General features: G+C 40.3%; 1 protein-coding gene and 1 long non-coding RNA gene across 3 annotated transcripts in view; one reads left to right on the top strand and one right to left on the bottom strand.

The window, feature by feature from the left end:
* LOC112451691 overlaps positions 1–27,621 on the bottom strand; it is a 130,599-nt gene that overhangs the window by 96,349 nt on the left and 6,629 nt on the right. Inside the window, exon 2 of the long non-coding RNA XR_003040401.1 lies at positions 491–545. This is a non-coding gene — a long non-coding RNA (uncharacterized LOC112451691). The remainder of the gene's footprint in view (positions 1–490; positions 546–27,621) is intronic.
* On the top strand, positions 1,824–7,386 carry LOC112451683. Of its 2 annotated transcripts, XR_003040400.1 has the most exons (6): positions 1,824–2,206; positions 3,225–3,348; positions 3,907–4,057; positions 4,510–4,726; positions 5,372–5,779; positions 6,757–7,386. XR_003040400.1 is itself a non-coding variant. In XM_025011476.1 (5 exons), exons 1-5 carry the CDS (start codon positions 1,962–1,964, stop codon positions 5,496–5,498), a joined length of 864 nt encoding a protein of 287 aa, XP_024867244.1. In that variant the 5' UTR covers positions 1,824–1,961; the 3' UTR covers positions 5,499–7,386. The 2 variants fall into 2 exon arrangements, 1 of the variants encoding a protein (XP_024867244.1); XM_025011476.1 differs by having other exon boundaries at positions 5,372–7,386.

The raw sequence follows: 27,621 nt of genomic DNA, 5'->3' as shown, positions 1-27,621 counted from the left end.
CGGTTTCTGATCGGCGTGTCGACGCATCGCCTAACACGGCTGGCAATTAAGAGATCTGAATCGAGACTCGTCGTTTCGCAATCGTCGGCTTTGACGATACCGGATGGCACCACCGATTGGCCTCCTAATGCGTACGCCGAAGGGTTTGACGACCGCGAGAACGAGGCGGCGAACCGTAGTTGATGCCTTTTGAGATCTCAAGCGCGATAAAAGCGTTACACGATTGTTCGTCATTAGCGAGATTCATCACTCAGCAAGACTGATTTACTTGTTGTTAGAATAAATAAAGTTCTACAGAATTGCGCAATAGAATTAGATATCAGAATACTCCTAATTTTATGTTTTTGCTTAATATATATTTAAACTCCATATAAGTACGTGTATCATTTTTTGCTCGTGCGCCAACGATTTCCAAAAATATTATGTATGTGTAATTTTATAGCTTTATACATTGGCAATATATGAATCTATAATAATTTATTGTACTTACATTTTCGATGTCTGGTTGCCTGATTTTGGTCGACTCCGATGTTGATCCGCGAAATCTGTCAACAAAAAGATTAAATAATTAATAAAACCAATTGATAATAATATCCGACATAAAATTTCGTCAAGTCTAACAGAATTATTTTGTTTAGTTAATAATTATGTACATTTCAATATCCTCTACAGTCTACACTGAACGTAAAATCTGTTAAGAATATTGTTAAGAATATAGACGCAGCGCTAATATCACAAAAAAAGCAATAAATGCATTAGGTTAAATACTGAGAAAATATTTAACTTTCAACGTTCTTTTATTCTATAGATTTTTACTTTAAGCAGTGTCCTCTTTAAGCAATCTAGAGATTTATGTGTGATGAATTGATACAGCTCCCGTACCCGCACTTCTCGCAGATACAGTTGCCAAAAGCGAAAGACATTAAAATTTAATTCAAATAAAGCTTTCCGCGGTGCACTTGCGAATATAGTGATGTTTAAATATTTATACGAATCTCCACAGACTGCTGTCATAGATTTTGTGATAAAACAATGGAAACACGAATGTGTATTTTTAAAATATATCTCGACAAAATTTTACTCTCTTTCTGTCGTACCTGTTAAAATAGATTTATAACTCTTATTAAAAAAATATAAACTTTGATTAAATATTGCTACGTATTACGATATTTACGTGTTAAGTAGATTAAAATCGTACAAAGTTAATGTATCATCCCCTGCTCTCTTTCTCCCTTTCTGGTAGGATTCCCCAGCATTTTTTCTATCCACAGAAAACGATATTTTTAAAAAATATAACTGGGTCAGAAAAGAGCGTCTCGTGCTCTTTGTTTCAGCTTAACACAAAGCGTCTTTGTACATTAAATGTAAAAGGTATATTAAAGGGTCGTAAACAGGACGAAACAGTGACGCCTGACATTTACGGACGGATCGAAAGCTGCGCCTATCCTATATTTTCGACAATATCACGAGCTCATCCTGATCTATTGAAATCATTAGCGTGAGTAATAATCCATATCCAAGTGCCTGACATTTCCTCCTACACATCCTACTTATTTGTACTGACAATTGGACTAGCAATCGGACCTTCGCGGTTGATCCTTTTCCTCGCGCATATGCGCATCAATAACAATCAGGGACTCAACTGGCCGCATCGGGCGCCGCGCGTTCAGGGACACTTTTTGTTTGTACAATCTTCCGACCGCCGATCTTCGTCGATCAATCTACCTCTTGCCGGCCATCTATTCTATCCGTCCGCCCGCAGCGACTCGGAGGCGCATATAAAAGGACCGTGGTGGAACGCGATACGAAGCAGTATAGCACGACGTATGTCCGGTTTCGCGCCGATATCCTCTCGGGCGATCGTTCTCGCGTAACGCGTTACGTACGTGTATAGGACCGTTCCCTCTCGAGCGGCGCACGTGAGATCACCCGTTCTCGGTTCACTGGCAACGCTATAAAAGATGTCGCAGTCGGAACAGGGCGGCAGTGCGCAGTACGAGAAAGACATGTCCGCGTCCAAGAGTAGTTCGATGTTGCGCCTGAATCAGGAGGGCCGACGCGGCTCCGCCGACTGGCAGGACCACGGCGACACCGACTCGGAGGTCAGCGAGAACGACTTCCTCACTAAGGGCGCCTTCCTGCTCACCCCCAGCCACGAGCTGAGCATGGAAAAGGCCGCCACCATCTGCGAGAAGATGAACTTCCGGTGAGCGCATTACTTCGTGGCAGGCCACCTCTCGTCGCCGCTCGGGACGAGGATTATTTCCCGGATCTCAAATCGCTCGACGAAAGAGACGTTAAACCGGGCGTTGTACCCCGATAACTATGACAAACGAGCTCCAAGTGCCGTCGGTTTTCTTAGTTGCTTTATCGTGCGCCTTGCATGGCACTCACTGATGATTGTGTTCGACAAGTTTATCATTATCGCAAAAAGTTACACGCGTCAGATTTGAGGACCGTACATTAAACATTTTGTAATTTGATTAAATTCTTGATAATAATTCTTCAGATTGATTGATCAAGACATGGTGAACATAAATAATTTTGTTTTATCGTCAAAACTACTGTAACTTCCTCCGTTCTTTAAAACGAGAGCAAATATCGAAACAACGATACAAAATACATTTTTCAAATTTAGAAAAACAAGGATTTATATATATAAACGGCTATTTGCAAAAATTAATTATCTTATATCACCGATTATAGTTTGTTGAAGATAAGTTATAAAATTTTATAGAACGCGACAAGATATTTATATGCACAAGGACAGATTTATATCCAATTTTTATTTTGACTAACTTGTGGCATTAACATCGACTGTGCCTCGTCTAGATTACTTCGGCCTTCACTCAGTTTAATCCGCAAGAGAGTAAAGTACTTCGGGCCCGAATCGGATCTAAAAGTAGTTAAGTCAGTTGGCGCGTCGCGTGAAGTAGTAAAGGCAGTAACAGGTCCGACAATAAATCCATTAAGCCAACTGCGTCTGATGCTGTGCGCGAACGTTTTTTGCGCATCGACAATGAGTTCATGCGTGACAGTGGCAAAAATTCATTCGCACTCGTTGGCATCAAAGCTATACAGAACGAACTAACTGTTAACTACTTAATTATTCTATCATGTAAATACAGAAATTTTTCATAGACTTGGTGTCATAGACTTTTATGTGAAACTTTTCTTTATTAATTTATATCATAATCAAAACAACTTTCTATTATGTGATCTAGAGGTGCATTTTCTTTGACGAAGACCGCCACCGGCATTCTCTTCAAATTCAGCAACATCGAGGACTTTCAAGCGGTGTATAAAAAAGGCTTTCACAAAGTGACGGGTGCTCGTTTTTACAAAAAGGTAGATACTCCGTACCGATGCATTTTGGCGGGTTAATTACCTCTGCATTTATGGAATCACGGAAATATTTCGTCCTACCGATAAATAACGGTTGGCAAAGAGTAATTCTGTCACAAATAATTTCACGTACATTAGCGTTTTTATACTTTACATCCGGGGAGTGTTGCATTATGTTGTACGATTACTTGGGAAACCTTACTAAAGCTAAAGCACCTGACACAGAGAAATACCTTATAGCGCTTCTGCAACTAATCTCGGGATCTGCATGGATACTACGCTCTCGTGGCACAAACACATGTTGCAGATATGCAACAAAGTATAAAGGGTGCTTTACGACAAAAATATTTTGATAGTGATTTACGTAAGCAACTTGATATTTAATTATTGCGTTACGTGATTTAAAGCTGACGATTGTAGAAATCGCTAAATATTTGCTCTATTCCCGCTTGTAATTTTTTTTCTAAAATATAATTTCGCAATTCTTGTAACCGTTTTTTAATCTTTTCCTAGAATATAAATTTGACGAATGATGTGCACATTATAATTTGTAATATATAGGTCGCTATACCGTGTAGACCGGCGAAGATCTTCACGGTCTACGTTCTAGATGTGCCCGAAGAACTGCCGGAGGATGATATTAGACACGCTCTCTACAAATATCGATCTATCGTCGAAGTAACCAGGCTACCCCTGAATACGGGAACTGTTTGTGAGTCACGAAAATGCAAATGCTTCTTCTCCATATTTCTCATACCGCGCGTCGCTCTTTTCCGGGGGAAAGCTTCAGCCCCTATACGCGTAACAAATATATACTGCTTCTCCTTTTACGATTTCAAAAATCTTTTCGCTTACATGTATGCATATATTTATATATTTTGCGTATGTAACTTTCAAGACATAATTTCAGTAAAAAATTTATTTTTGCGAAAAACCGTTCTACTTATCTGTGTTATTCAATGTCTCGAGCAATTATGTTTCTGTATATACATACGTTTCGCATAACGTCAACAATAGATTTTGCAGTTGACTTTATATTTCACGTATATATTCGCGTTTCGTACACGCGCGCATATTTATAATCGTCATTACTTTCCGTGACGCGTCACGAGCTTTCTGCCTTTCTGCAATGCATGCGATGAAATGGTGTGTTAAATAAATCAGTGAAGGCCATCAATGACAAGCTAAAGAGCGACGCGCAGAATCTGAACGAGCCGCCGACGATTTATACGGGGCCACCCGTTATAAGGGTTACCCTGGCCAGCGTGGAGGAGACCTCGATGCTGCTGAGCCGTGGTTTGGATTTTTATGGGGCCACATATTTCCCCACCGAAACGCCCCATCCAGCCGCTCAACCCCTCGCAAAATACAAAAACAACAGGTGGGAAGTGAATTCGTCCGTGCATGCTTGCTCGTGCGACGCGAGCCGCGCGTGATTCATTGAACAAATTCGCGTGGCCATGTTAAAAATTACGCGCAACACCGATATCGTTCCCGGCCGATATTTATTGTCCGATATTTATTAACTATCGTCGCGTCGAGACTGCGCTCGACAATTCGCGGTATAATCGCGGTTGTTTAAAACACTTCCGTTACTTCCGAATTATACATATAGGACCGCTGTTATTAATTCACCCGTATAATGCGATCAAACGTGTGAAAAATGACTTTATAATGAAAAGACTTTTCACACGAGACGAGTTGTTTGTTCAATTTATGTAGCTTTTAGTTTGATGCTCTCGGCTAATGTAATTTTCTCAATAAGAATCATCTATCTGTCGATGTTTCAAAACGTAGAATTCAAAAGAGCGAAATATAATTGCTACTAGCCTAAAACGCAATCTCTTCTAAAAAAAATAAAAAGTAATGATAGCGCCATTACGCGATTCGCTCTTCTACTTCGCCGTAATATCTTTAATGGAACATTGCCAATAAAATACAAAAGGTTTGCGGGCATTAGGGGAAGAACGGTTCTTTTTAGAAAAAAAAAAAGAGCGAACCCCTTTCACGTGTTTCGCCATTGCAGATGGATCGAGCTGGCGTCGATCGGCACGGGACAAAGAGTGAGGGACCTACTTCCGGTCTTTGACAACGCGGGCTTCAACAAATTGCCACCTCCGGCGAGCCGTGTAATAAAACCGCAAAGAAACTGACACGTCCCCCGTCCGGCACCCCGAATTCTTCGGCCGCCGCCATCGTCGCGATCGATAACGGCGGCGAATCGAGGGAGGCCGCCACCGCGAGGACGACGTTACGACCCGACGACGGCGACACTGATGCAGACTACCTCGATCGAAATTCGGACAGTGGCACGAGGATCCGCTTTGAAGATCCGCGATTTCAACGCGACTCTAACTCTTCGTCGATCGCGACGTGTGAAAGAACGAGGTTTGCCGCCGTACGTGTACGAGATAACGCACAAGAGAAGCGAATTGTAAGGAGATCACGTATTTCGAATCGAATGAACAATCGAATAAGAATCTACGGAGGGACTTGACGCAGAGACGCACACATTGTTTTTCTTCTTTTAAACAGGATGACTCGGCTATTTTAACTGCAGAGAGTAGACATGTACATCATGTGAATACTAGATTCATATTTTCCTCAGTGTAGAATTGTAGATACACGCAGCCGAACAGTATACTGCTAATGTTAATTTACCTGACAAAAGCGAGGCGTGGAAATTCGTGAGATTGAATGACGAGAGTCTCGCCCCTTCAAGCGGGCGGTGGATACGACGCGTTGGACAGTTAAGCACATAATAATACGTCAGCGCGTGTCGCACCCTGCCTCGCCCTGTCGTTCCATTACTCGTGGGAAGGATATTGTTTATATCACTCGCGCCGCGACTCGTATAAAAACATTAATACGTGCGTAGTAACTTTAACGCGTCACACTAATACCCGACATCAGCTTCGGCTCGTCATAATACTCGATCGAGGAGAGACGTTCAACGTGGTACACCAACTTACATTTCTACTGATGAGTATTGAAAAATTTTATTTCCGCGTATGTATGAGCTTTCTAAGAGAGACTTTCTATACAGCTATATATCTCGAAAAAGAGAACGCGGGTAACTGAGTTATCGCGTGATATATGTGTTAAAAGCGAATAACTTTGACTTATTTCATTCGCTTTATTCGAATGAGAGAGAAATCACATCTTTCTGTATCGCTCCGGACGAAGTGAAATACGAGAAATTTTTCCTTCAGATATATATTGTCCAATAATGTCACATACTTTTTTGGATTTATTACGAATTTAATAAGTGCGTGAGAAAACTCTTCTTCTAGCTACACGTAATATGGAAGAAAGACTAATTCCGAAAGATTAATTTAACTCTGCTTGTTCCTCTGTATTATACAAACGAAATCCGGTTAGAACGTAAAGTTCAGCCCATATATCTTTCAGATGCATATGCGACCGATGGAGGGTCAAGCGTAATGTGTAAAGGAAAACTGCGTTATACGCTCGTGACTCGTAGAGCCATTTCTCGACACGCACACGCACCGTAAGATACACCGTGCCGGTTCGCAGGTCGACGTGATTTCTAATCCCGTCTACCTCGCATGCAGCGAAGGTTCCTATTTTTCCCGTTGGTGGAAAGGTCAGCGCCGCGATATCAAGTCGCAATATATATATATATATACATACTATATGAAATTACCGTTCCTATCAGTCGCCTACTTTTGCGCCAGTCACGCGACTAACATTATCTTAAAACGCACTAAGTCGATCACGGGCCAGAAATTAATCCGCCGCGTCGCGCCGGTGTGCTGATAATCAGGATTTCACGGAGTAAAGTAATCAAATCTTATACAGTGTGGTTCACGTAAGGATTCGAACGTTATTCGATTTATTGGTGCATCATCGTTCAAATACTTTCGTCAAAATATATAGAAATTTAAAATCAAATAAATAATTTGCTGCCAATGACGTTTTTATTGCTTTTGTAAATTTCTAAATGTTTACTTATACTAAAAGCTTCTTTGATCGCATATATTATATCACATTGCGAGTACAAATAATTGTAAAAAATTACTTTACAAAATATACTTTTAAAATATAAAATATATAATTCTTGTTAGAAGATTGTTCACTAATAATAATAAAAAATATGTTTAAGTATAGCTAATCTATTTTTCTAATAATGTGTTAATGACTCGATTTTATAATATCTAGGGATTTAAAAGCTATATTTATGTTTATTTATAATGATACAGTTATTAAAACAAGCATATATTAATATCTTTAATTTATGACATAAAAATTTTTTAAACTTCTATATGTTAAATATTTTAAGGAAAGTCAATGTATTTGATTGCGTTAGATTAGGCAGTTTAAAATAAACATATGTTAAAAAACAGTCATAATATTTTTAAACAATAGATATGTGATCGACAAATATATACAACATTGCATTAAGGAAATATTATTCATAAATATGAAATATTCATAAAAGGGGCCTGATAGACTTTACCGTCGTTTAATTTATGTAAAAGAATGCACGTAATTAGGGGATAACAGAATTTGACGCGGGGAAAAGCTGAGCGAACGAGAGAACGAATTGGGGAAAAACGGTTTTCCTTTCTTCTACGTTCGAGTGAATCGCGAATAATCGTCGGTGCACGTTCGCATAAACGTTCGCTACGCTGCGAATTTTTTATTACAGAGAGCGGCGTTATTCGATAATAACAATGAAATTTACTTTGTACACGTACAACGTGCATGCGCTTATTAGGATATTGTATATTATGCCATCCGTTACGTAACCCGTAATATTCCCGTTATATAAACGTCCCGTTGCAATTACGTAATGTCCATACGGATGGGACGTACACTTGACGGCGGATCGCGATATATGTAGCCTTGCCTTCACTCGCGTGAAAGTCGTAACGACGTTATTACCTCCTTATTAAAAGGATTACGATCTGCACCAATATGTCGCGTACTTATTGCTTTGCGGTACATTTATTTTAAAATGTCTTGCTTTATACTCGTGCACTAACAATAAGTAGCACGTGATTCAGACGAACGTAACAAGATTTTCAAAAATAAAATTTCTCTCCTTTCCTTCTCTCTTCCTCTCTCGTAATTTATATTCAATATACTCTAACAATTATTTCCCAGTACTCAAAACAATCGCTTAGAGATTGTTGTCCTTATAAGTATCATTTCCTGTGAAATATAATCGTCGAGCAAATACCTCGAAAACAGAAGAAGAGAGAGAAGATTACCGCAACTAAATGCCGCGCGTTTATTTCTGATTATTTTCATCGCCGCGCCGACGGGGGCAAGAGTGACACTGCTTTTAACAAGGCGAGACTTTATCAAGAAAAGAGCTCGTGGAAAGAGAGAAACTTGGCCGCGATGAGTGGTGGTCACAGGAGGGTATAAGTAATTCTCCGAGAATGCTATTACGTCCTGCTGCGCCTTCGCTCGGGGGACGAGGGCTATTTCAACGCGTAATATGAGAGAGGGTGGATATGGGAGGTGGTAAATGTCAGCTATGTATGAAAGAGAGTGCCGCCATAGAGCGAACGTGGCGCGGACAGAGCCGGGTTATCCGCCATGGCGGGATGGGGACCGGGGGTTATCCATGGCCGTGGCAGGAAACTCGAGGGACCGGCGATAAATTGTACGTCTTCTAAAAAAATCTCAGGTAACTTAAAATATCGTACGCTTTTTGTCCTAAACATATGAGAGAAAATACCACCGCAGTCACGTTGCCGCACGGACGACACTGTTCGCTGTTGGCGAATTAGAAATTAAAGAATGAACGATGTTCTCAGAGCTGTACCTTTAAAATGTTTTCAGGCAATTTAATAAGCCACAGTAATATATATCTGTATTTAACATGTGCGAATATAATTAGAGAATATTTATATGATTGCAACACATAACAGAAACTTAATAAAATAAATTAATAATACACTTTAATTAAATTTTATATAATAATAATTTGATGATATCATATACAATATGTATAAATAACACTTTTAATGATATATCTGAAATTATACGCAGCTATTCTTGTTAATTGAATGTATTATAAATTTCCATAAAATGCAATATTATATACGTGCGTATAAATATTTACTTTATTATTAAAAATATTGTAAAACAAATCTGGGGAGAAGAGAATTGCGGAAGCACCTTGCTCTCTAAAGTGTGAAAAATACGTGGGGCAGCAACTGCCACCAATTTAGCGACTCCAATTTTGATGCAACGTGGATTTTTAGGACAAGTTAAAGTGAGAAACCTAGTTTTGTTAATGGCCGTAACTTTATTTTAGAGGACGAAGCCCGAGCGGGCAAGCTTCGCTCACCAACAAGTGCCATTATCACCGCCTCTCGACTCCGTAACCATAGACTAATTTCGCTTAAAGAGCCCGCCGGACAGTTAACCGGTTTTTTTAGTCTGCATCTCCGCAAATTTCAATTTTACGTGCAAAGAAATTTCTGAAAGTTAAGGACGACGTGTAATTACGTTTCCCCTTTGGCGGCTATAAAGAGATACGGCGACCGCGCAATTGTCAAAACTTTTACCAGACAATCATATTAGAGAATATTCGGCACGTCAGTTTAAAGACTAAAAATCAAATTTGCCAATTTGAAATTTTTATGTTGACCACCTAGGTGCCAATTGTTTAATCCCGATATCATTCTTTAACTCGAATAAAAACAGCAAAACTGAAAAAATAAAACAAAACGATCGCATTCAGGCGAAAAAGCAATAAACTCGATCGAGACGAAAATCACTGTTAAAGCGGCTCGTTCGCCGGAACGGAAAGCGTGTCGAATCGATTAAAAATGTATGCGGAACGTGTGCTAAGCAGCGGATATTCGAGGAAAGGCCTCGGGGGATCAGCCCCGATGGCGCGAGCGACGGCCGTCCGATCTACGCCTATCAAGCGGGCGAAGGGGAACGAGAATCGATGGAGGATCGAAGGGGGGCTCGCTTGCTGCCAGGCAAGCTCGAATATTGCGAGCAACGAGAGGACGGAAGAAAGAGCGAGCGCGAGAGCGAGAGCGAGAGAGAGAGAGAAGGGGGAAGGAAGAGAGAAGGGCGGAACGCCTGGTAAGCACCTCTGAAGGACCATTTCCTCGAAGCTTGCGTTCCTAATCGCATCGGAGTCATCTATATTATTACGAGGCTCCTGCGCATAACCCTCTGAGCGCGCTATACATGGATGCAAAGGTCTCAACCTACAACTGACTTGGTCCCCCCTCCCTTCGTTTCCTTACTCCACCAACTATATCCTCCTCCGCCCTTATTACCCGCGGCAAAACTCTCTCCCTTCTCGTTCTATAACCCTGTTTCGATCGTTGTCGTTCTGCGGATCCCCGGCCGCGCACGTGCTCCTGCAGGAGACTACGGAAATTGTCAGCTGTAGTTTTCAAAGTAGTCTCAACCGGCGATCGTCGATTTTCAGCCAATACCGTAAAATGTATGTCTCTTGAAATAAATGTTTTCTGATATAGGTAGATTATTTTTAGTCTCTAACACGTAGACTATTACAGAGCTAATTTTTTACTCAATCAACATTCAATATGTGCAATAATATTACTCTAAACTATTTATTTTTATGGAGATTTTCACGCAAATCTAAAAAGGCTGCAAAAACACATTTATTCAGTTAGCACAGCGCGGATTATTTTCGCGTTGATTAAATTAAACTGTAGTACACACACACGTACGTTTAGAGCGAAAATAACGGGATTAAAAGAGAGAAAGGACGAGCAGATTTTCCACGTCAACGTCGGACAATAATCGATACGCTCGCTGTCTACCGGATAGTCGCACCTGTGTTTTTATTACATTGTAGTTCGCGCCGAGTTTAATTAGAGACTCCGCGGGTGGTAACCAAGCAATCTATCTGTAATGTCCCGCGGCGTCAACTCTCGTTTTCTTCCCATCGACTAATTAAATAAATATAGGACACGCAATGCACGCGCATTGGGTGTTCTCCGATCGATATCGAATTCTATGGCGTGCTCGTCTGATACGCGCACATACCGAAACCGTTTGTTAACACAAATCAAAAACCCGTCGAGAAATAAGAGACGCAGTATACGGAGGGAAGGAAACAAGAACCGTGTTTAATTAGGAATGTTTGTTCTGTAATCAAGAAGAATGTAAAGAAAGCAAACTGTTATTATTTCTTAATGTAGTAGCTCCGTGAAAAACAATGTTATAATATTCAAACATATTCGTGTAAATTTGTTCAAATTTTAACATTTATCACACATCTTTATACAATTACGATTCTTTTATAAAATGATACTTCTTTTATGTGCTATATCTATTTCTTAAAATTATTACGATGCATTTTAATCCAAAGTATTACGCCCGGAAAAATATTGTAAATATAGAATATTTTTTTCTTGATTTACTAGTCATCTACTTCAAAGTGTTAATATCATAAACTGTCCGACAAATTTTTTAGCACGTACTCTCTCCTTATTCTGCCTCATTGGCTTCTCGACTCGCGGGAGACTGTTATTATATTCAACTTTCGAGGCGCATCGTCACGATTCCGCCAGGGTAAATAAGCGCAAAGAAACTGGAAAAGACCGGAAAACGCGTGAGGGACCAAGGAAAAAAAAAGCGGGATTAGACGAAGGGGTCGCGTGAAGAAATAAGGAGAGCGGAAAAACAAGGACAAGGAAAAAAGTAAGGAAGGCAGCGAGGGAGAAGGCAGGAAGAAAAGGAAGGAGGTCAGGGAGAGCGTCCCCGGGATGAATATTAAAATGTAAAGTTCCCAGCAAATTAATCGCGTTAACGTCAGAGCATTTTCTCGCGTCCATCCTCTATCTCGCCTCCTCCACGCGTCTTTCTTCCTCCAGCTTCCTCCCTAGCTGACCATTCTATTTTTTTTCCTCTCTTCCCTTCTCTCTCTCTCTTCCTCTCTCGTCTCGCGCCAACCAGTGCAGAGAGTCCAACTCTGCTGCGCCCCGTTGCTCCTGAATATTCATTAATCCCGCTTTCCTCCGTCGTCCGTCGGAAATGCGCGTCTTGGGCGAAATATAAAAAGAAGAGTAAATCTCCTTCGTGCCGGTCGTCACCTCCGCCGGCACCGTCGGCGTCTTCCAACGCCGCGCCGCGTCGCGACGCCGCGTCCGTGCGAAACGGACGCTTCTCGCGTGCACGATTGCCGTAACGAAATTCTCAACGCGTTTTGCGTTGATATCGCCGCGAGTGTACGAATGCTGGATATACGGCGGATACGTGTGCGCGCGCCTGCCATAGTCGCCGCGGCGAAATCGCGTCCGGAGTCGCCGTGCGGAATTTACATGCTCATTAAAGAAATGAAGTTTCCAGTTTACGGCCCGGCTTAACGCCGAGACAGCACGTTTACGGGCTAACCGCGGACTTTAAAATTGCCGGCAATGTGACGAAAAGATAAACGAGACGCGCGACTTCCTCATGGTGATTGCGGTGAGCGACGCAATGAAATTAAATGAGAGATATGAAAGCGAAACTCATCCTCCGATTTACACGATTCGCGGCCGAAATTGAAAAAGGCATGATTTTTTCCGCTATGATTTCATTTAATAATCTGGGATTATTTTTATTTCAAATTGAAATAGACACGCGAAATGTTAATTTTCCAAGGCGTTCTCGAGAATTTCTTTTAGAGAGAGAGAAAAACCATAAGATCTTTTTTGCGAGTCTCTCGAAAGACGGGTGCGGACCTTTACTATGATGTATGTACTCGATATATACGTTGGCAAGCAAGGGCGCCCCGACGCCGCAAGTCCGCCACGAGCGAGTCCCTGTCGCGACCGATTTACCGCAAATGGTTGGCCGCCAACCATTCCGGCCTCTTCAACCGCCAACTGTTCCAACGAGACATAATATTATCGCTGTGTTAAGTGCATTTACAGAAGTGTTTGGCCGCACGGGCTTCCACCTTGGACTCGGTGTGTGTATGTTTGCATGTGTTGATACAAAGAACACACGTGAAACGTGGGAAACTTTGCACGTATACTATACGAGACAAACTTCGTCGTATCCTTTATATAATCGTTTTAAATTCTTTGAACCAATCGCTGAACTGAATTTTAATTTGCGGCAGACGAGAATAATTTAACAACCAGCTTAACGGCCGAGTGTGAAAAGTATTGAGCTCTCCGCGTTTATAAGAATTGTATATCGATTTGATTTTAAAGCATTATTTACTTATAGCCAATTATTTGTTCTTAAAAATCGTACTTCCATGAGGTAATTTTGTCAAAGATTATAATTATGTTAATTTATCTTTCCTTTAAGCACAAATCGATTTTAAACTCAGTTGAAAGCTGAGTTCTGTAATATCCTATACACGTGCGTGTTTGTATTACTTTGGATTACAATGACCAGCCGGCGCGAAGAACAGCGACGTGTCACATTTATGAAATCAGGATTGAAATTTATTCGGCGGGATAAAGAGAAGTTCATTATGGGTGTGGCTTTTGTTACTGTCCTCCCCCAATTATAACAGCCTTTGTCGTCAAGTTTGTTAAAAGCCTGATCATGCGTGCGTGCCGCTGACGCGACGACAATGTCGATCGCGAGAATGGGGAGTCGGGGTTAATACGATACGCGTTACTTATCGCAATTAACGTCGATCGGTCAGAAATTTGAGAGATCGCGCACAATTAGAAACGACGTGGTAAAAATATACGTATTTGTTTTATCGGATAGTAGCGATGCCGTCTGAAATAAAATCCTGCGAAAATAGTCGGAAATTATTGCTATCAAAAAGAATCGCTCGAAATCTATTTTCTTGTCGACTCTAATTTCCAATACGGTTTTCGTATCTTTTTTTAAATTGTACTCTTTGTCGCTATGCGTTGTAAATATAGTTGCAATCTTTCATATTATATCGTCCCCAATATGCTAATGCCATGAATGTGCAATTCGATAAATTTTGGAAATTCACAATTACAGACTATTCTGGAGATCAAAATTTTTGAAATCTTTTTGCAGATGTCAATTTTTATTTTAAATTTAACTTTAACTACAAAGTAACTTTTTATTGCTCACTCCTCCTTTAGTCATAAAAGCACATTCATGGTTTTGGTATATATAAGAGGGACGATATGTAGTTATGTCATATAATTTTTGTATTATTGCGCTTTCATCATTAATTATATCTTCTATTTTGTTTTCTCGTATTCGCGTATGTCCACGGTATGTTAATATAACATTAATTTTTTTTAATAATTACATCCAACTTTATTGCAAAAAGTTCACCGGCCAAAAGGATAATACAAAGAGAGGAAGAGAAAGAGACGAGTATACGATTGACGTTACTTCATTCCCATTATAATGGTTCACGCTACAGAGAAATAGCATTAAAAGCGCTGTCCAAAGCACGCTGGAGCAGCGTTGCGCATCGGGCACAGGTAGGCGGTCGGCATAGCAAAAAAGTGATTATGTACATGGTCGTGTACCGCTATCGCGTCCCCTTTGGAATTCACCCATACATACTTCTCTCCATAGGAACATCGGCACGTATGCAAATCGCGCGCTAACGTTTAAATCGCATCGCGGATCTGCACCGCGCGCGAGAGAGAGAAAGGAAAAGAGAAGGAAAAAACGAGGCGGGAGAGGGACGCGATGGGGTAGGAAACGAGATAGGCAAAGGGTAGCAAATGAGGGGATTCCGCGGGTAACTCGATACACCGCCGTCGTCATATTTTTACGGCCGCTGAAACGAAACACTTAAAACGCGGCGGCGGCGGTGTATACGCGTTATTACATTTACGCGATAGATCATACTAATTGCGGTGTACAACGAGAACGGCGGTTGCTCGTAACTTACGCAGCCTGGTTACGAGTTTACGAGAGCCGCGGCGAGAGCTCGAATCGCGGCGCCGCGCCGCGTCGGGATACGTCACGCTAATCTGCGAAAATTACGTGGAATTTATTTTTCTTCGGAAAACGTGCCCTCGCCGTTTTCCAACCCGTTTTGATTTATAAATAACCATAAGCGTGCCGTTACCATGGCGAATTGCGCCATGGAATTTCATTTGCGACTGTCGCGCGCGTCCTCGAAAAAGTCTGTCGCCCCCGATGACCTCCTCTCTCTTCTATTTCGTCTGCCCGCGGGCGCGGAAATTTTGGCCGAGCGATCGACATTTGCAAGCTTCCGCGAGGAGGAAATTTGGCACCGATGGATAATAAAATGGTACGTATAGTGCAGGATACAAATGTCTATCTTACAAATAGCCCGAATGGCTCGCATTAGCATTGTTGGACGTTAAAGCATGGTGGCGGATCGAAGGGAGGAAAGGAAGCAACGTCGCGAGTTTATATCTACATATTTCCAGGGAAAGAGCTTGAAATATCTGAGACGTGCATTTCAGTGACGTTGTAAATGGCGAAACGTTACAAAATGAAATAAATTATTGCGGTAGTACGTTATAGGCATTTTGTACAGAATCAAGACTCTGTTACGAACAAGGGTAATGTTGGTTGAAGTTTGAATAATAAAACTACGCGAGTGATTTTTGTGTTTAGTACATAGAAATCAATGGGAGAGCCGTTCAATAGAATTACCGTGTCGTTATATAACATAGACCGAATGAGCCGCGTTTATATGGTAGAAAGCAGTAACGCACGTTCGCGACGTGTATATTACGAAAGTTTCGATGCTGACGGGCGCACATGCGCACCCGGTATACATAATAGGGTTAATAGGTATATATACTAAAAGCTTGACAACCCGTGGTAATCAAAGAGAGTTTCACATATTTGAACCTTCAAGTTATGTGTGTGCATGCAATCTGTCAAATTTAAGAAACCCTCTTATGCGACGATGTGACAAAAACAATAAATTATACCCCTATCCACAAGGAAATCCGCAGTATCGTGCTTATCTTCACAACTTCGTTCTTTAATTAATCTTTTCAACTAATTGTAAGATAAAGTCGATTTTTTTAAATCAAATCAGATTGAATCTTTCTTTCGATTTTAATATTTAGTTTCTGACCTTATTGTTAGATAATTTTTTAATTGAAATTATATTACGATAAAATAGTGAAAGAAACTTTCTGTAACACAGAAAGTACATATATATAAACATTAATTATACATGTGTGTGAATCTTTTAATGGATTTAGGTATACCATAAAAATTGTAGTCTTTATCATGAAAAAACAATGAAAGAAACTTTATCCTCAAGAAAGAATTTTCAAGATAAAAACTATATATAAAAGCAGCGAATGCGATCTGCGATCGCATTATTCGAGAACCGCTGCTAGTCGAGCTTGTTGCAAGATTATAACACGCGTGTAATGCAGGAATCATCTCGATCCATGCGCGCCTCTTATGCATAAAATTAACAACTTACAAGGGGATTTCGCCGGCTGAGTATACAATTGCGAGGCATCAACCAGCTTTATTCGTGATGAACCAATTGAAGCAGCACGATTGTATGCGTGATAATATGCAGTAAGCGGCCACGTCGGGATTTACACACAGACGGGATGAATAACAAGAGACACTGCGAGAGATGGAGAATCAAGCTACAAACTTCCGAAACGAAGATTCGCTAGTTAGTTAAAATCAAATCGTCTGAATATGAAGATTATTATAGAAGCAAGAAACATGGATTCGAGAAACCCATTATTCTTCTTTTATTATTTAAAGTAATTTTATAAATCGAGTTTTTATTAGAAAGTTTCATGAGGTCAATTTGGGATTAAATTCTTGTCTCTCACATTTATATTTAAAAGTTCAATCTTTTCAAAAGTGTCTGTCACAGGCATGTACACTGATTCGTTTCTATTTCTGCGGCATTATGAAACCAGAATATAATTGATCGAGTGATATTACCGCGAAGTGACGTGCTCCGACGTAGCAACGGTCGGTCCAGAAGTGGGCTTTGCGATAATTAACCAGTCGTTATAATCCGTCGTTAATTACGTGCGGATATATAGAGGAAAATATCCCGCGTCACGCGACAGCGGGAACGATAATTATTCCGTGTTCCATCATGCAGCACGCATGCAGCCGCGTGTCACGCGCGTAGGCACATGAACGCAATACGTAAACGATTAATTATCCTGCAGCCAGTCGTCTTACGGTCCTCATGCCTGCATTCACACCGTTCGACCATTAGCCTATCTCTATCTGCGACAATGTGCGACGACGTCGTCCGGGTACATAGATAATAGCTTCCGAAACGTACATGGTATACGTCTATGTGCAGATATTGTAATTAAATTCAGTAAATTTAGGTCAATAAGTGCAAAAATATACGAAAACCAATTCTGATAAAAGAAGGATCACTTCATATTTTTCAACGAAACATGTCCTTTTCGTTAAATATATATCTTTATCTATTTTCAAACATCCGAAATATTATTTTCTCATATTTTGACAGGGTCTCTTTAAATCCGTCACTTGACCTGTAGGTCAAAGTGCAATATTCTGTGAAAAGTAGACCCAGATATTTTCTGCAAAATGCTAACGCAGTTTTTGGACATTTCGAAGATAACAGAACAGGACTAATGTATAAAAATAGATGTTAATGGCAGTGCATACGCAATTGTTGTATTATTGTATTCTCCACGTGCGTTCATGTGGCATAATATGGCTATTATAAGCGAGAGCAACTAATTGTTAGATAGCCGCAGAGCTCGGTATCGTATCATGCATTATGAAGGCCGATGAAAACACACTCCCTGATATACGTTCTACACGAGTAATTTCGGTAATAACGAAACTTCAAATACGAGCGCACTGGTGGCATTCAATAAAACTGCAATGGCTGTTCTTTCGCGACAATAAGATAGCGGATATTTGGACGCGACATTTGCGTCGAACTTCGAACTGATTATTTCCGTGTCACGACACTTTTGCGAAAAGCCGAAAGAATCGCGCGTTAATTCAGTACCGGGGGGGGAATGTTATCGGCGAAACTTTCGGCGAATTACACGCTTCCTTTCCTGCGCTGTACACGCAAAACTTTGGCGTATTCTCTTCCTCGATAGCAGCCCCCTCGTTTGCCATGCGACGTGGCTTTTCAGAATCGGCATGCCGGAGGAGAGAGAGAGCACGAAGATTGCCATCTTCGAGATTTAGTAGGCCCCCGCACGACGATACCGTCGCGACTCGACGTAAGAACTTTCGAACGAACGAACGAACGAACGAGCGGCGAACTTGGAAATTTTCTATCTTCGTGCGTTCGACGTTTACAGTCTATCCTCGGGGTGCGACCGAGGCTACGCCGGCAATAAAGTTTTAATCGACGATGATAATTTATGAGCGCGCCGGAACGCGCGCGCCGCGCGCGGAAAAGAAGAACGAAAGGCGGCTGACTCGACCCTGACTAGTCCCCGGAATTTCACGTGCCGATAACTCACAGTTAGAGTTCGTTAACGAGAAGTCGTCCATTAACCGCGAGAATGCTTTTAATGTAAAGTGGACGAAGTCGTAAAGCTTCAGGCGTGCGCTTGGGTGTGTGCGCCCCCATACGTAGATCAAACCTCCATTCCCCGGCCACATCGCAACTTCTCGTTTCGCTCCCTTTACGATTTTACGCGAACGTTCCCGCACGGAACGCGAGTAGTATCGCCTGCGGAATGATCGCGCCACCGCTGGAAAATCACCTTTAACCGCCATAATAAATGTCTCCGTATTCGTAGGGCTTTTTCGCGGCGCTCGGTCGTCTTTAAACGAAACCCCGGTCGTTCAATTTTAATCGACTCCGTCGCGTCGGTTAAATCAGACCGAATTTTTTTTATGTTTAAATTGCGAAATTCGAAATTCCTTCGCGTATATTTCGCGCGGATTAGTCGCGGAAAAAACGACCAAAGTGCTGTCGATCGTTCAGCGTGGTAATTTTTCATCGTGAACACAAAATGCTCTTAGCACGATTTTTATATTTCACCGACTTGACGAGATCTCACTTATTCTTATTTTCTTATTGAAGAAGCTTTGATCTTGCGACACATTAAAAAAAAATCGAGAGAATAATATCTTCTTCAATAATATATTTAATATATGCACAATATATATATTTCATTTTCTTATTAAAACTCCTAGTTTTTATTTTTAATTGCCAGGACAGATACGTTTCTCATGTAAACATAAAAAAATATTCTGCCGTAATATTTCACAATAAAGACATTTTTAGTATCCCTCTGTTTGAACAATTTAATCGCGGGAGCCAAAAGGAGCGTTGACCTACATTGAGCGCACCGCTGAGTGCTGAATACTCCAGTTTATGGTGTTCACGCAGTAATTCGTTTAACGCAGATCAAAGTTCTGCGGCGAGTAAGTTAGCCGGCGTTAATAAATAGTTTAGCACCGAACTGCGAGTGGGCGGCAGTAAATTGGGAAAGTCAGAGAGAAAAGAGAGAGAGAGAGCGAGATAGAGAAAGGGAGAGAGAAAGGACGAAATAATAGCCATCGATAACTTTCGCGCCGCTCCTATTGTTCGATAATGCTCGCATATATTTTCGGAAAGCTTTTCCCGAGACAAAAAAAATCAAGATTTATTGTCCATTAATTGTAAAAAATCTGCGGCATGTTTTAAGTACATATTCAAAATTAGTAAATTCTATTAAAAAATATATCTAATATTATATATATAGCATTAGTTATTTTAAGATGCGTACTATTTCTTGCAAAGTTTCATCTTTTATAACTACAGGTGATTCTGGAGCATCTCGCATGATTGCGCCGCATAATTCTGTTTGTATGCTCCCCTACAATTCGCTGTATCTCTGCAATGCGTAATACTGCGCGATCACATGGTATAAATCGTAGGGTCATTTCGAGCCACAGAAGGCCCTAAGCAAATTTGCCAGTTAATGGATATGAAATTTACTTTCGACCCTTGTCTATACCGTAGAACGCTCGATTAACATAACGATTATTATAACGAACTTTCGATACGCTCGTCGTCCTATCGCTGTTTCATACTTCGTTACCCATTCCTTCGCCGTGTTATCGCATCGAGTATTGTGTTACAATTACCGACCCGAGTAACCCAGGCTTCAGAAAAAGCTACTGAACGGCGAACGATAATTTTCATGAAAATATCGTGCAATTTCTTCCATGTATCTTTTCGCCGATAGAAATATGAATATTCAATTACAATTAGAGACATGGGCAACCCTAAAGGTACTGTCCGTTACGGTTTCCGGTAGCAAAATTACAACTGTTCGTAATTAATCGAAATAAAATGTTTGGGAAAAAATGTCTGGTTAAATTTGACTTGGAAAATGGAAGCTTTAACGTCGATATTGTGGTCTATTATATGGTCAAATAGCAGACGGATTTAAATAAATCTAAAAAACGATCGCGAGTGAAACGGATTGTTATAGAAATAGATATAATAATTCAGATATAAAATCCAGTTCCATATAACTTTCAAATCGCAGTATAATCAAAATGCAAAAAAAGGCAAGTAACAATAAGATAATAAAATACTATATAAAAGGAAAAAGTGGATATTGGTTGTGGAGGGTAAGGTTTTAATTGCATATGTGTCTCTGAACAGAACTGATAATATTGAATTCTGTTGTAATATAAGCGCCATAAACTGCCAACCGAGCGACATTTAAAATAAATTTCAATTTCCACCATTAGATCCGCAGTCCGATCGGAATATACCCTGTACACATCTCGCCCGTTTCAACATTGATTTTTCCTCTACCTCTCTCTCTCTCTCTCTCTCTCTGCCGTTCCTCTAAATATTCTTCCCTCGAGCGAGCGTGGTCTGTAACCTCCGGCCGCGGCAAAGAGAGCGGCATTGTAAGCGGTGCAAGAATGCACGTGTATATGCATCGGGAAAGCGACCAAGAATTATACGCGGACATGCATAAATGCAGCGACATGTGCGCGGATACATTCCCGGCTGAGACACGCGGTGTAATGAAATTCATCGGCGGAAAAAGCGTGAGCAGAGCGAAAGACGCGAAAGAAGGAGAGGAAGCGTGGAAGAAGAGAAAAGCGGAAATACGTGACGAAAGAGGAGGCGAGATAGTCGAAGCATTAATTTGAATTCCGAGTGAATTGAGTGCGGCCGCGCGCTCTCGAGAGTTCATCCTCGGGTTCTGTCGAATAACATCGGCATCAAGACGCGTCTTGCCCGAATCGAACACCTTTATGACATCGTAAATCAATGGGCGCGCGTGTCCGTCGGAAGCACGACAGTGCAATCGTGCGGCAATTCTGTCGGTTCCGAGTTTCCGAGGCAACTTTCCGAGCGATCGGTAAATCGTCCATTCGCAATCTCACGTACAATGTGAGCGCCGAATTTCAACGTCCAGCGTTATCCTCTAAAATCCCATTATTTTATTACGCGTACCTTTTCTTTTTACACGGTAAATTTGCAGCGATATCGCACACGCGGCTAACATTCAACGAGATGATTGACAACCCATTCTCGCGAGGGGGAAATTCGGGGGATATTAAAGCGTACAGGCAAGCGCCAGCTAAAATTCTTGCATTTCGCCAGTTAGATGCCTGTCAGCGCAATCTCTCGATATTGTAACGCACATATATTTGTATGTTCTACTCTCGCGGTCGTGCCTGATTACCTAGCCCGCTCTTCCCACGCGCGACTTATCGATCGGTAAGCGCGCAAGCCAACTGGGTCTACGTGAATTCATCATTAATCCTTGCAGTTCGATTATTCTCGCCATAAGCGCGCTCGTCTCTGATCGCTCCGCTTCAATTACCTCTAATTCCGATATATTCCACCGTCATCCCACTCGACGTTGGCCAGGAGATCGCGCGTCTCTTTTGCGTTCCGTTCCATGTATAGTAGCCGCAAATTTCCGATAAATAATATTACAGCGCAAATATAAATAATTTAAAATATTATAACTTAAAGATTATTGTAAATAAAATCGTAACAATATGCTTGTTGCTTAATCATTTTACACGCTTTCAAGTTGCAGATTGTTTATATTTTCTGCAAATTTAAAAAATAGCGTTTTTCAACGTATACGTGCGAGATACACATGTGTATAGATATATTCGAACAAATTAGAATTCGCTCAAGTAGAACGTATCTATGTCAAACAATTGCCTCATCGTCATGCTATACAGTAAAAAAATAGTTTAAAGTAAAAAAATAAAATAACAGATTTTGCGTTTTTATTTCACAAATTTAATTTCTAAGCTATCCATCTTAGATTGGATTATCATTTGCATAATCTGTCTTGGCTACGTATTTTTAAAACTGACCCTACTGCGTCACGGCCGGCATTATCGTCCGTCTCTTTCCCTGCGAGCCACGACGGCACGGCGAAGGGCGAAACTACTTCAAAGACACGAGTGCGACACGATGTCGCAAATTAAAGCGGAACGACGGCCAAGAGGCCGCATCCTTCTCCTTACTTCCTTGTTCCGAGAAACTGGTAGACCGAACTCTCCCCCACCCCCCCTCTCGCCTCTTCCTCTCTCGTATACCTCCTGCTCCGCAGCCCGCTGGGATTTTCCGGAGACGCGTCAGTGGTAAAGGTCAGACTTGCGTCAGACTAGAGGGAATACCGCGACTAAGTTGATCCGTGATTCACGGAAGATCGATGAACGTCTCGGTCCGCGGAGACGAACGCTTTTTACGAAAGCAGCTCGTGGAAAAGCTCGAGTTAATATCAGTATTACATTCGTCCGAAAGAAATTGCGATTGCTCTTACTATTTCCATCGCTACTCTTGGTAACTTACAAAGAATTACTATACACATGCTGCGATGTGTCTTATCAGTGATTAATATTCGATTAAAGTGACATTCGATTGATATATTCATTTTAATTGTAAGTCTAAAAAAACTAACATCACGTCAAGAACGGTAGCGTTAACGTAGCTTTACGTAGTGCAAAATACATCTAACGTTTGCGAAAATGACTGGTCGAGTTTTCTTACGGGTCTCGCTTCTCTTTTAGCTTTAAAAGGAGAAATCTACGAAGACGAGAGAGGACTAGTCTCGAGGCGATGCGGATACAAGTGTCGGAACGCCGTATAAGCAACGGTGCCGGACGGAGGCTCAACTGATTACTTACACGACAGTGGGCGAGACTGCTTCAAAGACGACGAGTGCACACTGTGTCTCAAATTAAAGAGAGACCGTTACTCTCTCTCTCTCTCTCTCTCTCTCTCTCTCTCTCTCTCTCTCTCTCTTGTTCGTTGCTACCGTCTACTCACTGCATCCGCGAAGCAACCCTCGAGGATACCGCAAGCCTTTGGCCTTCTGCCGGTCCGCTCTAACCCTGCCTTTAAATGTAAGTTGCGGACTTTGCCATGACGTAAGTTTTAAGTGACGTACCTTTGACTACCATCTACCTCAGCTAAGCTCGCGAGCACAAAGAGTCGCAGCCGAAGAGAGAGAGAGAGAGAGAGAGAGAGAGAGAGGGGGGAAGAAGGGATAGTGAAGGGATCTAAGATAGGAAGCTAGAAGATGCCACAAATTAATACTACGGTATACCAGCGGATAAGGTTTCCTCGATACTGACCGCATCTTTCTCGGACTTTCCGGATAAATCGGTTGCTTGAATCCCGAACGCAAAGAACGATACGCCGCCTATGGGAAAGTAGAAGTTCTCTTACGAAGATGAGGAAATGCTCGAGAGATAAGTATTACACGAACAGAGACACAGAAATAAAAATACATAGCAATTATTGGTATTCGTATCACAGTTTCGATCTCCTTATTATTAAGTAGATGAAAAATTTTGTCATCGATAACGATATTAATATCTATGATAATCTACAACGGAATTTTACATTTGCCGAACGAATGGAATTTTATCGAATTTCTATAACGATGATGTCTTGTTCTTATTTTAATATATATGTTACAGAAAATGTTACTTTTCTCTTGTTAAATTATACATTGGAATATTATTTGGGTTATATCAGATATTTGAACCTTTCGCTAATTACTTAGAGTCATTTTCGAATCCCTGCAATATCGATGGCCATTTAGGATTTCAGTATGATTTCATGGAGGTATAACATCGTTATAGCGGAACGTGTCAAAATTTTCACCGCAGCCACTAATTACACGTTTATGCGAGGTTATTGTATCGATCGTTTAGATCTTCTATGATATGCATGCCATGCGAAGCGAAATCGTTTTACAAAGTAGCGTAACGATCGCGATTATCGTGCGGTCACGAAACGCTATTAAAAGTATAATACGTACTGATTTGTTAGCAGATAAGCGATATGGTTTAAAATTCAATATCTGTTATTGAGACACGAGAAATTGCGAAATAAAAAGATCTCCATTCGCTACCGCATTAAATTTTAGTATTATAAATACAAATATAATAAAATATGCATATATTATGAGAATAGAGAAAAGCTAATGAATAGAGACATTGAAATTAATGAAATAAGTAAAAAAATTACATTAAAATTTCTGACTAATGAATAAGAAAATATTAAATTAATAATGAAAGAAACATTAAATTTAAAGTACATCTCGTTCTCTCTTTTTCAGCATAAGATTGTATAAAATTTCAATGAGAAACACTAACTTGAATATTCTTTCTCTTGTGTCTCTATGACTCATTCTCAAATTAAATTGAGATAATTATATATTCATTAATCATTTACATTACAAAGAAGAGTTGCATCAAAAGAGTGAAATAATTGAAAAAGATATCCATTTCTTTACATCTTGTAATCATAAAAATCAATTCTATATTGCAACAATTTTAACATTTATAAAATAATCATTGTTGTAATCCATTCGAGTAAACCGAGAACCAGATCCTCATCCTTTCATCAAAAGCTTAGCCACGTTGTACAATAATTAAGATCACGCGGACAACGAAAGATGTATTCTAAACTACATCTCGATATTAATATTCGATATCCGTAAAGTTAGTTCATCGGCACGTCGCTCCTCCCTCCCTTCCATCCCTTCTGCCTCCAGCTTTCATTACTCCTTATAGCAAAGCGACGACGCGGAACGATCGATCGGTCGCTCGCTCGTTCGGTCGCCGCGTTTCGGTTGCCAGCCAGCCGGGATTTCCGAAAGGATCGCGCCCAACAAAAATTATTCAGCGTCGCCGGTAAGGCCCACTAGCCTTTCTAATCGACGGTGGAATATCCATAAATTCGTCGCCGGCGCCTTCGTCATTTCGCTCGGCACACGAAGCGACATAACGATAACGTGACCAGTAAAACGGCCATCCATTGCACATTGCGGCGCCATTATCAGGGACGGTACACGGTACGCGCGCTGACGATTTTCATTTCCCCGTTTTTATTGGCCCGTTAAAAGTTACGCCCCCGCCGTCATTTATGCCTGATTAAAGTTTAACTTGATTCGTTGCGCAACCCCCGCGCGCGAGCCCTTCCAACCTACGCTACGTACGGCCATACAAAACCGCTCCTGTAAAAGCGACCGACGAGTTTTTGCCGACAATCGCGAACTACATACGCGCAACGTAAATCCGGGCAAATTTGCTAGGCGAGTCGCGACTTTATTTTTTAACATAATTAAAAATTTTTTGAGTTTAAGGAGCAGAAGAGAGTCAAATAAAAATGTTCAAAAACATAGTTTGTTCATTTATTAATTGTATTAATATATTTATGTATATATCAAAAGGATATTGCTTAAGCAACCGTCAAATAATTCGCAATCTAAAAAATGTCGAGCGTGTCTATCATTTTGACTCTTTCGCAATTATCTATTCTTGCATATTTAAACGCTGATATCGCGAAACAATTTTTAAAAGTACCGAAATTTGAAAATGTCCTCACATTATCTCAGCACGTTTATCGATTTCGAAATTTTGGCAAAGCCGTTGCTTGGAAAGCGCATTAACTCCGTTATTTACGACAGGCTTTGGGAGATGATGGTAGGCTATTAAAACTTTTGACTTTTAGTACGGGGTATTTCGAGGACTGAGTATTCAAGATAATTTTTCTGGAACTAGGTTTCGGGTAATTTTCGCCATTAAAGCTCATAAAATATTGAATCGAATGGATAGCAATGCGATAATATTGATAAAATAACGAAAAGTCGAAAAGATATGTAATTAAAATGTATTATTAAAAACCATAAAATGGAATCTCTCTTTAAAATAAATTATATCCATCTATTTATGATATGTATATATAACTTTGAGATGTACGTATTCAAATAGTTAACTATTTTTTATATCAAGTATAAAATTAATATCTTTTACATTAACACATTTATATGTATGTTTTAAATAATCGAATTGCTGGAACGTGATGAAGAAATAGAAGATCGCCAGAACAAACCTAAAATAGCTCTCGCCTCGTTGAATATATTTTCCTTCATTTTAGCGTAAAACTCACGTAATATGATAAGCTGACATTATCGAGCGAAGATTCTTGCATAGTGGTGTTCGGTTTCGGAAATCTTATATCGAACATCGATAATGCATTAACCGCTAAAATCAGAATCGCGTTTTAGTGACCTCTGTAAAGTTAGCATTATATTTTTAGAATTTCGTTGTAATTGATAGAGTTCTAGTTCTTTTCTAAAACAGTCTTAAAGTGATTGATACATTAAAAAAAAAACCAACGATTAAATGTAATGTAAAAAATAAACATGCTTGAAAAAATAGGCATTCTAGGGATACCATTTTCGTTATCATAAATTGATAATAATGTTCATTTGGTTTAAGTCATAATATTTTACGATAAAGCTCTTTAAATATTATCTAGAATTCTTGAGAAAATATCGGGAAAACGATTTTAATTCTGGAATAAAATGGAATTTGGAAAATTTCTATCCGAGAAATAAATTTGAAAAATTTCTATCCAAACTTTTTCATTTTTGTTCTTATCATTTCGGATGTTGAGACTAATTGTTAGAATTTATGAAAGGAAACTTACGAAACTTATCCGAAACTGCCTGTACTTCCGTGATAAAAACAAAGATGGAGGAGATGATTTTTCAGTTTTTGAATAACATTTTTTCAAGTTTCCATAATTTTTCCATAAATCAAATGTCTCTTTATATAATTTCGTTATATAAATGAATTGATTTCACCAGCCGGGATTGTATGCAAATTGGTGTGGCATTTGACACGTGTACAAACGTCGTTCAATATTTATCATTAGAAAGAGATAACGCACGAAGATATTTGAATACGGTTTATATTGGAGCAACAGGTAAAAAGCTCTGGAAATTGGTTAGGCAGGCAAACTCAACAGGCAAAGCGATGGCACGTATACGAAGCGATCCCTATAAATATGTAACGCTTTTAGGCGTATCTTCTTACACGTGTGTTATAATTTCGGCAATGCAGAACACGACAGTTTGAGTTTGTCTAGTC

Source organism: Temnothorax curvispinosus, unplaced genomic scaffold (genome assembly GCF_003070985.1).
Source record: "Temnothorax curvispinosus isolate PA1 unplaced genomic scaffold, ASM307098v1 QBEX01000258.1, whole genome shotgun sequence".
NCBI lineage: Eukaryota > Metazoa > Arthropoda > Insecta > Hymenoptera > Formicidae > Temnothorax > Temnothorax curvispinosus.
This window is presented reverse-complemented; position numbering and strand designations above follow the sequence as displayed.

Coding starts and splice junctions, on each gene's coding strand:
- LOC112451683 (XM_025011476.1), top strand. CDS start 1,962: ATGTCGCAGTCGGAACAGGGCGGCAGTGCGCAGTACGAGAAAGACATG. Junction 4,058..4,509: donor CCTGAATACGGGAACTGTTT/GTGAGTCACGAA, acceptor TAAATAAATCAG/TGAAGGCCATCAATGACAAG. Junction 4,727..5,371: donor GCAAAATACAAAAACAACAG/GTGGGAAGTGAA, acceptor TCGCCATTGCAG/ATGGATCGAGCTGGCGTCGA.